Source organism: Prunus persica, chromosome G3 (assembly GCF_000346465.2).
Source record: "Prunus persica cultivar Lovell chromosome G3, Prunus_persica_NCBIv2, whole genome shotgun sequence".
Lineage (NCBI taxonomy): Eukaryota > Viridiplantae > Streptophyta > Magnoliopsida > Rosales > Rosaceae > Prunus > Prunus persica.
The window spans coordinates 8,767,045-8,782,112 of NC_034011.1; the positions used below are offsets into that span (position 1 = coordinate 8,767,045).

General features: G+C 37.8%; 1 protein-coding gene and 1 pseudogene across 1 annotated transcript; one reads left to right on the top strand and one right to left on the bottom strand.

Moving 5' to 3' along the window:
• Positions 5,586-6,659, bottom strand: LOC109947974 (annotated as a pseudogene).
• On the top strand, positions 9,183-10,670 carry LOC109947975. Its single transcript, XM_020559860.1, has 3 exons — positions 9,183-9,845; positions 9,932-10,272; positions 10,355-10,670. The coding sequence occupies exons 1-3, from the start codon at positions 9,183-9,185 to the stop codon at positions 10,668-10,670; spliced, it is 1,320 nt and encodes a 439-aa protein (XP_020415449.1).

Here is a 15,068-nt window from a genome sequence, read left to right on the forward strand (position 1 = left end):
CGATCAAAGTGGCATATGGCAAAGCTCTCAACATGTATGAGTTCTTTCTGAAATCTGTTATCTCTACAGAAATTTGAGATGAAAATCTATGAAGAAATTTGTAATCTTTGGAAAGGGTTGTGTCCTTGATAATGACTTTGAGGTGTCTTTAAATTGACTAGAAATCAAACTCTCAGTCACTTGCATTGCTTGAAATCTAACCCTGACTAAAATCTCAAGTGAACCCATTCAATTTATTTTGGCAATTTATTTTTTGATACAAGCAAGAACATGAACACTATAAACTACTCGCATACCATAATGAAGTTTCCTTCGTTCAATGAACTCTAAATTGGATCATGCCCATTACTTCACATATACATTCACTATTATTGTCGCAGACATGGGTTGGGCTAGTTACTAGGGCAATGAGCTTGCCTATTTGCATCTAAATTTGAATTTCCTCTTTATTATATTATCGTCATTTTCAATAAGAAATGTCCTAATATATATATACACATTATTGCTACTCTCAACCTTCGAGCAACAGCTACTTCATATGGTTAAGAAATAGAGAATCCTTAAAGAAGACATGCAGCATGAATCAAATTATAAAAAACTATTAACTTTGTTTTTCAACTCTCTTTTTGGTTGTTTGGTCTTGCTTTCAGGTTGAGGTGCTCAGGAATGAAATGAAGGTCTCTGTCTGACAAGACTTGAACAATGTTGACTGACAGGCGTTGTTTTGAAGTACTCAATCTCTCGTGAGAATTCAGAACTAACCACTTCCACTGTCCAAATTCCACAAACTGAAATTTGGGATGAGGACTTTTGATTACCTAAAGTTTACAAGAAAGGAAAATGTGCAGATTTGATTCTCCACTTTTATTTTCTATCCAAAACTGCAAAGATTGTATCAAACCAGCTTGTCAAATTTTTTTTTTTTTTTTTTGGTCAAAGCAGCTTGTCATACCTGTAGATTTTTGAAGGACCTCTTCTACTTCATTTGCAGTACATGAAGGGAACTTCATGACGTTCTTCTGTATTCGTAATGTACGTCTTCCCTGGCATGTCCTCTGTTTCATTAAACTTAAACCAACCTTAGTAGATATTGGTCGTGGTTTTAACATGTATACAAATATCTGTGTACGTGTGTGCACTGGGAACTAGGAATTTTTTAGCGAAGATGCAATTTTGAAAGACGAAAAACTCTTTGTGGATTGAACATCTAAGGTGTTTTTTTTACCTAGATTGACCTTAGGTCCATTCATGCATTCATATAATACATTAAAAATTGTTTTATATAAAAATATTGAATAAGTATGAAAAATAGTTTTTTGGAATAATCATTTTCTCACGATAATTTTTGGCGGATTTTATTCCTTACACATCAAATAAAAAAAATTAATTTTATGGGATTTTAATATGAAGTATATATTGACTTAATGAGCCATCATTTTTATCCTAAATCGTATTTTGCATTAAAACCAATTTTTTCATATTTTGAGTTGGTGGGAATTTGATTTTCTAGTATTTTTATTTGAATCCAAATGGGAGGTACTTCCTTATTTACATTGTAAATTTAAGTAAATGGAGTAATATAAAAATAAATGAAAGTAAAAGAACAAAGACATTTACTTAAATGTTGAAAATGGAAATAAGGTAATCTGTACATCAGCTGAGCAAAGGGGCAATTTGAAGCCTTAATAGGTCCGTCACTGCGTGTGTGTAGAAGATTACCATAATCTTATACGGGAACACGAAAGAAAAATAGAAGACATTATTTTAAAAATATAATAAAATGGAATGTCATACCATAGTTATTTGGTAAATCATCGATTCGATTGAATATAGATGTCATCCTTCTTGGTGGACCAATTAGTAAGTCCAAGTAACGCTTTTTCATGATTCTTTTGAACAAAAATCTTCTAAGATTACTGCAATCAAATCAAAAGTAGATACATTTATTTTCTTTGGCGAGAGAATCCACAATACGACTCTCATGCTTGCATAACATCTATTTAAAAATACAAAAATCTAAATTGTTATAACAAACTGCGTACTTATACGATGAAGAAAAATATTAAGAGTGCTGCTATTTCCACCCACCTGTCATATTTTCCCACCCACCTTATCTTCCCACCCACCATTTAAATTTTAAAAAACACAATCCTATTTTTCCACCTACCAATATTCCTAAAATACCCTTTTAATTATTACCTCATTTCCTCTCTCCTTTATTCTCTCTGCTCATGTCTTCTCTCTCTCCGACGCCCACACATCTCTCTCTCATTTTTGCTGTATCTTATTTTCTACGAAATTTGAAATTTGAAAGCAAACAATAGTAAGTAATACAGTAGTAAAATGATAAAAGAAGCAACTTCATATCACGAAATTTGATGACAATGGCTAGTCAGCATGCAAAAAATGACTAGCCCTTGAAACCAAAACCTGGCTCAGGCTCCCCAATTTCTAAACATACCCAGAAACCTCTTTACCCACCTTCCAAACTTTCTAGCCCACTAACAGAAACTTGTTCATCCTCAGGTTTTCATATTTTCAATTTGTTTAAGAAAAAAAATCAGGGTCCAAGAAATACTGATCTCCCAATGCTTTAAGTAATTGTAAAGATCTTAGAAATTCTGTTCAAATAGGATTTCCTTACCTTTTCGCCAAAATCGTTCTCTTCAACATCCATTCTCTTGTTGTTTTCTTCTTCATAAACAATTTGATTGAATGAATAGAAAAGAGAAGAAAATTATTTGAGAATTGAGTTTTGAGCACTGAAAAGTCATAAGAGGAATCATGAGTTAGGAGTCATAGCTTTCCGTGTTTTTTTTTCTCTTTCTGTCAAACGATAAGGTTACGTGAGAACATAGTTTGCGTTTTTTTTTCCTCTTTCTTTTTCCTTAAGTCCTTTTAAGTCATTTTATAATGAGGTTAAATTTGTCTTTAAAAGTTTAAAGATAAGGTGGGTGGAAAAATAAGACAGGTGGGTAAAAATAGCAGCACTCAATATTAATATAGGATAACTTGGCTATCATATAAAGTAATGAAATAGAGAATTAATATTTCCAAGAGGATAGAAAGAATAATTCTTTTAGGAAAACCAAAGGTTACACACAAAAGAGGTAATTCCAAAACCCTTGCTTGAAAACCCTAAAGGCTCACATGCCTCCTCTCTCTCTCTTGCTCTCACACCACCCCCATTTTCCCCCTAAGAAAATACTCCTATTCCTTTTAAAATTACCCACATCTCCTTGAGACTATTTTCCGACTTGGGCATCGGAGGGCCCAAGACCACCACCACACCGGTGTTTATCCGATTTATTATTCTTGTTTTGCAGGAAATCTTGGAAGAACATTTAAAGTGGAGTGAAGATCTTCCATAAATCTACCTGGGAGGAAATTTTTGCTACCACAATAATTTCTACTAACATGAGAAGAACTTCCCAAGTGTAAAAATAAAAGTAATTGTATAGTAAAGGCATCATAAATTAGAAAACTAACAAGAAAAAGAATAGAAAACTACCATTGTAGACCATTCCTTTTAAGAATTCATCATAAATAGGTTCAGAATTCTATGCCTGGTATAATAACAATTCGCTATTAAAAAAGAATAGGTTAGTTAGGCCATTAATACACATGTTAAGTGAAGCTTCAATTTTTTTGCTGATGTGTAACAAAATGTTAATAAAAAATTATTTATCTTTTAAAATAATTAAAAAAAAGTAAAACAAAATAAAAAAAGTAAAATAATAACATAACATTAAATTGACAAAAAGTCAAAAACACAACCCATCCCCACTTCCAGCGATATCTATGGTGGTGTTGGGTGGGGATGGTTGATATCGTTGCCATTGTCTCCTCTCAGTCCCACCCCAAGTTGACTACCTCCTCCCACGCCCCCACCAACCGAGCGAGTACAACCTAGCACACACTCTCTCTCTCTCTCTCTCTCTCTCTCTCTCTCTCTCTCAGAGGAGGCTTTTGCCTCTGTCAAAGCTGACGGTAAAATCGACAAGGGAGGGCTTTTAGACCCACCCCTTCTCTCCTGTTAGTAGGGTTGGACATGGTCTAGTTCGGCCCGATTTTCACCTAAAAAAGAAATATAAATCAATATTATTCATTTGATGTGGTATGGTCTAGCTATTGACTAAAATGACTAGGAGAACCGGACCAATCTGAACTTGCCGGTCTTGGTTCTATGGAATTGCAATTAATATCGTATCCGATTATATTTAGATTTTTCCGCATTAATTTATAAAAATTTTATAAAAGTATTCGGATATTATTTATTTATTTATTTAGAGGAACTAGTAAATTTTCCTTAAATTGTCAAAGGTTACAGGCTTGAGCGAACAAACATGGCCTCATAAAAACCTTGCCCAGGAAAAGTATTTGGATACGCTTTCATTGCTGTATACGGTTTAATACCGGTCTTGCGTAGGAATTGACATATCTTGCAATACGATGCCTTCCAATTAGGTTATGAACTCGAGCAAACAAACGTGTTCTTATTGATACCGTATCCACTGCAATTAATACCATATCAATTATTGAGTTTTTTCCACATCAGTATATAAAGTTTATAGAAGTATTTGGATACGCTTTCAACCTATTCAAAAGTTGTACATATTAAAAAGAGTAAATTGTCGTAGACCTCCCCAAATTAGGACCCCAATCGAACTTAACTTTATGAACTAAAAAATCAGCTAATTTAACACCCAAATTAATTAAAATTGTCAATTTAATACCTGCCGTTAGATTTTATCACTTTTCATCTAAAATTCCTTCGTACGTGGCATGTGAGACACATGTGCAATATAATTGGAGAACAATATAGTTCTTCTAACCTGTTTTCCTACCCTAATAGTTGAGGCCAAATTAAAAATAGAGGAGCCCTAATTTCACAAATTCCACCATTACAGACAATTGTTATGACATATACCCACCCATAGCATACAGTTGAGAAGAAGGAGAAGAAGATGAAGTGGTTAGAAAATGCAAAGGAACATGCCTAGAGCAAATGGTTCAGCCGAGTCCAAGTTCAAATACCTGGAGCAAGAGGTTCTCTGTGTGTTCTAGAGATAAGGAGCCTTCAGTCGGATCTGACATCAACTATCCTCATCATTTGTTACCAAGTTAATCGAGCCTAAACGTCTTGGTGCAAAACTTGCCTTTGTGGAGCATTTGCCTTTTCACAACCATTGACAGGGGGTATATTGACCCAGTTGTAAAGTGAGGAGGTATTTAAGCCCCTATTCTAATTAAGAGTCTCTCTATTGATCTACACTTTCTTCCTTTAGACCCGTTTGGTTCATGAGAAATCAATTGCTTTAAATGTTTGGTAAGTTTAGGCATATAAGACAGAAATATCATGCGGTGTTACTGCCAAATTCACAAGGGAAGTTTTCAGTGATGAAAATTGGGATCAAACAGGTCAACAATGGTATAAGAGGGATCTAAATCCTATTGGCATTGATGAAAATTGTGTTGTGTATTCATTTATCTTGGACAAAGGAGAGAACATGTAGCACAAAAGCAAAGTAGAACACATCAATTTATGTATAGAGAACATTAATCAGTACTTTCTACTTCTTGGATCAAGGAATAGGTGCCAAGGACGATGTAGCACAACCAAGAGCCTTTGTCACGCCAGTAATTGTGGCCTTGACATTAGAACACACAGAGGTAAGAGGGCCTTTGTCTCCACCGTAGGTGAGATCAATGTCAGTCAACTCCACATTCTCACACGGTATGCCCGTGGTACACACAAGCTTGACTGCAAGTGGAGTGAAAGATGAGCCCTTAATGTTCTTGAAGCTGACATTGTTGATCTTAACTTTTGACGGAGGCTTTTGTTCACACTGAGTATATGGGCAGTACAATTGGTCTATGAGGATAGGGTTACTGACATTAACCATGATAATATCCTCATAGTGTATACCTGAGGCAGAGCTAGGCGAAGGAGAATCTGGAAATGTTTTGATTCTCACACCGTTCTCCGTATTAGTCAGGGTGCAGTTCTTAACTATGATCCCAGTCACATCCTTTTCTTCCTTATATTTTCCAAGGCTTCCAATGCTTATTCCATGGCCTGGCCCACAAGTAACACCAGTCACTGTGATTTCGTGGGAGTCATCACCAATAGAAATACAGTCATCCCCAGTTCCAATCTTTTAATGAGTAATGTTGATACCAGTCGAAGCCCCGATATGGATTCCATCTGTGTTTCTGCTCTCGTCAGGTGCTGTGATGGTAAGCTGTTGAAATGTAGTATGGTTGCACCGGAAAACATGGATGTGGAAAAATTTGCTGTTAAGTGAAGTTATGTCCTGAACTTTGGAATTTGTGAGGAATTCAAACCGCAGATTAACGGGAGGAGGTTTGCAATTTTTGTTTTTGTGGCAGTCATTTTGATTCCAAGAAAGTGCTCCTTGGCCATCAAAAGTCCCACCACCTGATAAGGTGAGCATGTCAATGTACTGAAAACCAACCCAAGTATCCGGTCTAGTGAGTTGGCCAGCGTCTGCTGGAGCCTACAATGTGCCTTGAACTTGCATCTCAATAGGAGCCTTACAGGGGCCTCTGAAAGTTGCTTCTAAGATTACTGCAATCAAATCAGAAGTCGATACATTTATTTTCTTTGGCGAGAGAATCCACAATACGACTCTCATGCTTGCATATCATCTATTTAAAAATATAAAAATCCAAATTGTTATAACAAATTGCGTACTTATACGATGAAGACAAATATTAAGAGTGCTGCTATTTCCACTCACCTGTCCCATTTTCCCACATACCTTATCTTCCCACTCACCATATAAATTTTAAAAAACACAGTCCTATTTTTCCACCCACCAATATTCCTAAAATACCCTTTTAATTATTACCTCATTTCCTCTCTCCTTTATTCTCTTTGCTCATGTCTTCTCTCTCTCTGACGCCCACACATCTCTCTCTCATTTTTGCTGTATCTTATTTTCTACGGAATTTGAAATTTGAAAGCAAACAATAGTAAGTAATACAGTAGTAAAACGATAAAAGAAGCAACTTCATATCACGAAATTTGATGACAATGGCTAGTCAGCATGCAAAAAATGACCAGCCCTTGAAACCAAAACCTGGCGCAGGCTCTCCAGTTTCTAAACGTACCCAGCAACCTCTTTACCCACCTTCCAAACTTTCTGGTCCGCTGACAGAAACTTGTTCATCCTCAGGTTTTCATATTTTTAATTTGTTTAAGAAAAAAAATTAGAGTCCAAGAAATACTGATCTCCCAACGCTTTAAGTAATTGTAAAGATCTTAGAAATTCTGTTCAAAAAGGATTTCCTTACCTTTTCGCCAAAATCGTTCTCTTCAACATCCATTCTCCTATTGTTTTCTTCTTCATAAACAATTTGATTGAATGAATAGAAAAGAGAAGAAAATTATTTGAGAATTGAGTTCTGAGCATTGAAAAGTCATAAGAGGAATCATGAGCTAGGAGTCATAGCTTTCTTTTGTTTTTTTCTCTTTCTGTCAAACAATAGGGTTACGTGAGAACATAGTCTGAGTTTTTTTTTTTTTCCCCTCTTTCTTTTTCCTGAAGGCAAGATAAGGTGGGTGGAAACATAAGACAGGTGGGTGGAAATAGCAGCACTCAATATTAATATGGGATAACTTGGCTATCATAGAAGGTAATGAAATAGAGAATTAATATTTCCAAAAGGATAGAAAGAATAATTCTTTTAGGAAAACCAAAGGTTACACACAAAAGAGGTAATTCCAAAACCCTTGCTTGAAAACACTAAAGGCACACATGCCTCCTCTCTCTGTGTGGCTCTCACACCACCCCCATTTTCTCCCTAAGAAAATACTCATATTCCTTATAAAAATACCCACATCTCCTTGAGACTATTTTCCGACTTGGGCATTGGAGGGCCCAAGACCACCACCACACTGGTGTTTATCCGATTTATTATTCTTGTTTTGCAGGAAATCTTAGAAGAACATTTAAAGTGGAGTGAAGATCTTCCATAAATCTACCTGGGAGGAAATTTGCTACCACAATAATTTCTACTAACATGAGAAGTACTTCCCAAGTGTAAAAATAAAAGTAATTGTATAGTAAAGGCATCATAAATTAGAAAACTAACAAGAAAAAGAATAGAAAACTACCATTGTAGACCATTCCTTTTAAGAATTCATCATAAATAGGTGAAGAATTCTATGCCTGGTATAATAACAATTTGCTATTAAAAAAGAATAGGTCAGTTAGGCCATTAATACATATGTTAAATGATGACGTGGCAAACATGAGTTTCAATGTTTTTGCTGATGTGTAATAAAATATTAATAAAAAATTATTTATTTTTGAAATAATTTAAAAAAAAGTAAAAAAAAAAAATAAGTAAAATACATACATAACATTAAAATGAAAAAAGTCAAAAACACAGATACAATTATTCTCTCTCATATAATATCTCTAAAAAAGATTTGAGACAAGATGAACTCGCCTCACGCGCTTTGAAGGTTTTCTCTGTTTCCTCACTTGTTTTGCGTGTGCTCAAGGCTGTGATTACAGCGGTCGTCGACGACGGTCTCTGTGATGCCGGAATTTGTTTTCTCTGCTGGGGTGGGTGGTTCCCTTAACGATGGCCCTATTGCTGGCGAGAAAAGAGCTCGTACCCTGGAGATATTGGATGTTGGCGGACTGTAATCGGACGAGCCGTCTCCCCCTCTTCCTCCAATCCTGATGAGTTTTAAGGATAAAGTTTCTGGGGATTTTGGTATGGCGGAGGATCAGTTGGTGTTAAGCGATGATGATGTTGTAATTCAGCAAAGGGCAATTCCCTCAATACATTTCTCAGGCAAAGTAAAGAGCTCTTTGTATCGGCCTTGGCATTTTGCTGTAATTATTAAGCTCATGGGTCGTCCTCTGGCTTTCACATTTCTCAGATCTCGTCTTCTCCAGAGATGGGCACTTAAGGGTCCTATGAGCTTAATAGATCTAGAGAATAACAACTTCATTGCGAAGTTCCTTTATGAGGAAGATATGAGATACGTGCTCACTGGTGGTCCTTGGCAAATTGCTGGCCAATACATTGTGACACAGAAATGGAAGCCTGGGTTTAATGCGAAGGAGGAGAAGATCACCCATATGACTGCTTGGGTTTGAATTAATGGGCTGAACGTTGAATATTTTCGTGTTGATGTTATGGAAAAAATTGGAAATCTTGTTGGTGCTACGGTCAAGGTGGATGCTCATACTCTCAGTCAAGGTCGTGGTAAGTTTGCTCGAATTTGTGGCGAACTTGATTTGGCTAAGCCTTTTACCCCATTCATTAAGATTGAAGGCCGTACATATGGGGTTGTGTATGAGGGAATTAATTTGGTTTGCTTTGAATGTGGATGTTTTGGGCATGGGAGAGATTCTTGCCCTATTATTTTGCAAGCCAAACAGCAGGTTCCAGAGTCAGATAATGCTGATTGTATGGAGGATATTTCTACTGTCCAGGTTAATGTGAATTTAGGTGCTGCTACAAAGGAGGTTGAGGTTCCAGCAAAGATGCACGGGGAGTGGATGTTGTTGAAGCCAAGGAATTTTAGGAAGAATAGCACAAATGATATAGGGAAGGGTGCTGATCTTAGCAAGAGGAATACAAAGGATACTGGTACGAAAGCTATTAGTCCTGTCTTTGGTTCTCGTTTCAATGTGTTGATTGAGGAGGTTGGCAGAGAAGAGGATATGGAGGGATCTCCTCCTGTTAAGACTAGTGATTCTAGTTCTAAAAAACAGGGTTCTTTTGCCAATACTTATTCTACTAAGGGAAAAAGTGCTGGGGTGAAATTTGCTTCCTCTCGTGACTCTGGCACATGGGTGTTTAAAAAACCTCTCAAAGACATTTCCAATTCCGTGGTAGCTAATTCTAGTGGTGGTGGTGTTAAAAGTGGTTCTGTTTTAAGGAGGCCTTGGAAGAAAGAGCTGGGCCTAAATCTTTCTCTTGTCATGATATTGAACCTGTGAGGCTGCAAGTTAAGGGCTCTGATGTTCAAGATGATGTTCGGGGGAAGTTTTCTTTTAATTTAGGTGGCTCTCTTTTTCCAAAGTTGCCTTTGGGTAAGGAAGGTTTATTTTTTGGTCATGAACCTCCTGATATCAGTGAGATGGGAATTAATGAGGTTGAGCCTTCCGATGCGAGTGATATGGATCATCAGGGTAATTTCTCTGAACATTGTGAGTCTGATACTGGACTAGAAGCTGATAGCTCTTTTGAGCATGATGGTTTTGAAGCCGTTGAGGCTGAGCATGTGCAGATTTAGGTTTGTACCTAATATTATCCCTCATTATTATCATTTTATGATGAATATTATTGCTTGGAATGTTAGAGGTGCTGGTAAAGATAGGTGTGCTAGTACTATTAAGGACCTAAAAAAGGCTTATCCCATTGATGTGTTTGCTATTCTTGAGCCTCGAATAAGTGGCTCTAGGGCTCTCAGTGTTGCCCAGAGTTTGGGTTTTTCTCATTACCATATTGTTGATGCTTTTGGTTTTTCTGGGGGTGTTTGGTTGTTGTGGAATGGGAATTCAGTTTCTCTTCAAGTTATTCCGCACTCTAGCCAATCTATCACTGCGTTAGTAACTTTGAGGAATCATAGGTGCCTCCTCGCTATTGTTTATGCAAACCCTTGCCCTGGGATTTGAGAAGCTTTGTGGAAGTACTTTGATGGTCTTATTGAAGCTTCCAATCTGCCATGGCTTGTTCTAGGTGATTTTAATGATATTGTGAGTGTGGATGAGAAATGTGGGGGTAATTTAGATTAAGGTGGTAAACATTTTGTTGAGTGGATTGATCGTAACCATTTGGTTGACCTGGGTTTCACTGGGGCAAAGTTTACTTGGTGTAATAAACAGAATGCTGAAGGAATTATTTGGAAGAGGCTTGATAGGGGCCTTTGTAGTATTGATTGGCGTCTTTTGTTCCCTGAGGCTCACCTCCTGCATCTTCCTAGGGTGAATTCAGATCACTGTCCTATTTTGGTGCGCCTTGACTCCAAACATTACCCTAACAGAGCAAATGTGCCGTTTCGTTTCCAAGCCATGTGGATGTCTCATCCTGATTTTAAGGAATTTGTTACGAACCTTTGGAGTTCTGGTGATGGTCATGCTGTGCACAGATCAGCTAGGCTCGTGGCTCCGCTTGGCATTTGGAATCAACAGGTTTTTGGGTGTTTATTTACAAAGAAAAGGCATCTTTTAGCTAGACTTGCAGGAATTTAAAAGAAGCTTTGTCATGAGCATAATCCTTTCCTTAGTGAGCTTGAGGTTGAGCTTACTAAAGATTACAATTTACTATTGGATCAAGAAGAGACTTTTTGGCTACAAATGTCCAGGAATACCTGTCTTAAAGAAGGGGACAGGAATACTCGGTTCTTCCATCTGTCTACAGTTGTTAGACGAAGAATGAATAAGTTGGAATGGTTACATGATGATTTTGGGGATTGGATTACTGAGAAACAGAGCATGAAACATATTATTGTTAATTATTTTCAAGGGTTGTTTTGTGCTTATGATATGGTTGGTGACTATGCTTTGCTTCCTCAGTTGTATCCTAGCCTTGAAGAGGCTGATCTTGAAGGTCTTAGTTGTCCGGTTTCTATTGAAGAGATTAAGAATAGTGTGTTTGTTATTGGTAGATTAAAGACCCCAGGACCTGATGGTTTCCCTGCTCTTTTCTACCAAGATTATTGGGGGGTTTGCTCTGATGATGTCATTTCCTTTTTACATGATTGCTTTAATACTGCCACCCTTCTTGATCATTTAAATGAGACTCTGATTGCTTTGGTGCCTAAAGTGGAGAGGCCCATGTTTATGAATCAGCTTAGGCCTATTAGCCTTTGCAACTCTTTATAAAGTGGTCTCTAAAATCCTTGTGGCTAGGCTTAGGCCATGTATGACTAAGCTTGTCAGCTCTAGCCAAGTTTGTTTTGTTCTAGGGAGACAAATTACGGATAACATTATTGTTGCTTAAGAAGTGCTCCACAATTTTAAATATGCCAAAGAGAAGAAGGGTTTTATAGCTTGGAAAATTGATTTATCCAAAGCTTATGATCATATGCAATGGCCTTTTATTAGGGAGGTTCTCTGGGAAGTGGGCATTAAAGGAAGCATTTTGGAGTTGCTTATGCAGTGCATCATTTCTGTGCAGTACAAGGCCATTCTTAATGGGAAGCTAATTGACTCTTTCTCTCCTCAGTGTGGTATTAGGCAGGGGGACCCTCTCTCCCCTTATATATTTGTGTTGTGTACAGAAAAACTCTCTCATCTCATTCAACAAAAGATTCAGGATAGAGCTTGGAAGTCTGTTCAGATTTGTCAAGGAGGTCCTCATATTTCCCATTTATTCTTTGTTGATGATTTAATCCTTTTTGGGGAAGCTACTATTGATCAAGCTTGGTTGATGAAATAGTGTTTGGATGATTTCTGTCAGTTGTCTGGTCAGCGAGTTAGCTTTGAAAAGTCTATGATATGTGTTTCCCCAAATACGTGCTCTGATTTGGCTAATTCAATTGCTATGATAAGTGGTTCTCCTCTCACTGCTAGCCTTGGTAAGTACCTTGGTGTCCCACTAGAGTCAGTAAACAAGCATATCAAGAGGTTATTGCTAAAGTCCAAAAGAGATTAGCTTCTTGGAAGAGCCATACGTTGTCTATGGCTGGTAGAATTACTTTGCTTCAATCTGTTACTGCTGCTATTCCTATCTATACTATACAAACTGCCAAGTTGCCTATGTCAGTCTGTGATAAATTGGATCTGCTCAACATGAATTTTCTTTGGGGGCATACCAGTAATACTTCTAAAATCCATCTTGTCAACTGGGAGCAAGTGTGTAAACCTAAGGTAGTTGGTGGGTTAGGCATTAAAAGGTCTGCTTGGATGAACCAAGCTCTTTCGGCTAAGACTGGATGAAGACTTCTTCAACATGAGCAAGGTTTGTGGTCTCAGGTCTTCTATGCTAAGTACTTAAAACACCAAAACATTTTAACTGTGAAGGACTCTTTTTTCCCTTGTAGCTCTAGTGTCTGGAGGGGTGTTCTTTATGGTAATTCTGTCATTTCCAAAGGTGTTAAGTGGAGAGTTGGTTATGGGGATAATGTGTTATTTTGGACTGATAGGTGGTTGAGTTGTGGTCCTTGGTATCAATATTTGCTCATTGATCTTTTTGAGCAAATGCTTCAGCTGAATGTTGGTGATTTTTTGGATGAGGGGGTCTGGGACTTTAACTGCTTAAGGGAATGTCTTCCTTTTCATATTATTCAGTTAATTTTAAGTGTTCATGCTGGTTTTAATGGCAGTGGGGCTGATAGATATATTTGGCAGTTCACGCCTAATGGTTCTTTCTCGGCTAAATCAGCCTATAGTTCCTTTTTACCTGCTGAGGCTTTAGTTAAATGGGACTAGCAGTTTCTTTGGAGGTTACGGCTCCCACCTAAGGTTAAAACTTTTCTTTGGATTGTTTGTCATCGAAAGTTGCTTACTAATGTGCAAAGGCAGAAGAGAGGCCTCACTCAAGTTCCTACTTGTCCTAGATGTGATTAACCAATGGAAACTATTGCTCACTTATTTAAAGATTGTCCTTTCTCTTTGGCCATTTGGAATTGTCTTCAAATTGGAAATAATCCTAGCCCTGATATGGTGGATTTTAATGAGTGGCTGTTAAGGAATCTACAATCTAAAAGAAAGGTCTATAATGGGTTGCCTTGGCCTTTGGTTTTTGCACTTTATCTGTCGTTTATCTAGAAATGGAGACGTAAAGGAATTTTTTATCAAAGGTTTGTTATGCCTGGTGAACCATATCATTTAATTCTTCAGTATGTTTTGGAGTGGTTTAATGCTACCAAACCGCATTCCCTTTCTTATGTGCCGTTTGTTGTTCAACTTCATTGGATAGCCCCTACTTATGGAGTTTGTAAGATTAAAACAGATGGAAGTCATAACAGTGTTTCTGGGTTTATTAGTGCTGGTGGTCTTTTAAGAGATAATTATGGTGGTTGGATTAAGGGTTTCTCTGTGAACCTGGGTGTTGGTTTTGTTCTTGTAGCGTTGTGGGGCATTTTTTGGGGTCTTCATTTGGCTTGGGAGTCTGGCTTTCATGTTGTGGAGATGGAAAGTGACTCTAGTGTGGCTGTGGCTCTTCTTTCTAGCTCTACTATTTCCACACACCCCCTTTTTAGCCTTATTAGGTGTTGCAAGTTAAAGGTGCAAGTTGGTCGGAGATGTTTTGTTATGCACATCTTCAGAGAGCAGAATGTGGCAGCTCACGTCTTGGCTTCTAAGAGTTCTGAGTTTGTTACTGGGGTGCAGTATTTTACTGAGGTGCCTACATTTCTTGCGACTTGTTTGCCTGAGGATGCTATTGGGATGTCCAGGTCCAATGTTGTTTGTGCTTATATTGGGTGTCCAGGTCCCGTGTTGTTTGTGCTTAGTCTGTTTGTTCTGGGCCCTTAGCCCCTCTTGTTGCCCAAAAAAAAAAAGTCAAAAACACCACCCATCCCCACTTCCAGCGATATCTGTGGTGGTGTTGGGTGGGGATGGTTGATATCGTTGCCATTGTCTCCTCTCAGTCCCACCCCAACTTGACTACCTCCTCCCACGCCCCCACCAACCGAGCGAGTACAACCTAGCACTCTCTCTCTCTCTCTCTCTCTCTCTCTCTCTCTCTCTCTCTCTCTCTCTCTCTCTCTCTCTCTCTCTCTCTCTCTCTCTCTCTCTCTCTCTCTCAGAGGAGGCTTTTGCCTTTGTCAAAGGTGACGGTAAAATCGACAAGGGAGGGCTTTTAGACCCACCCCTTCTCTCCTGTTTGTAGGGGTGGACATGGTCTAGTTTGGCCTGATTCGCACCTAAAAAAGAAATATAAATCAATATTATTCATTTGATGTGGTACGGTCTAGCTATTGACTAAAATGACTAGGAGAACCGGACCAATCTGAACTTGCCGGTCTTGGTTCTATGGAATTGCAATTAATATCGTATCCGATTATATTTAGATTTTTCCGCATTAATTTATAAAAAATTTATAAAAGTATTCGGATATTATTTATT

Bases quoted from the DNA above. Each gene is read 5' to 3' on its own strand.
- LOC109947975 (XM_020559860.1), top strand. From the start codon at position 9,183: ATGGAAAAAATTGGAAATCTTGTTGGTGCTACGGTCAAGGTGGATGCT. The intron at 9,846-9,931 runs GTGTTTAAAAAA...TTCTGTTTTAAG, and splicing joins CTCGTGACTCTGGCACATGG to GAGGCCTTGGAAGAAAGAGC. The intron at 10,273-10,354 runs GCATGTGCAGAT...TTGGAATGTTAG, and splicing joins TTTGAAGCCGTTGAGGCTGA to AGGTGCTGGTAAAGATAGGT.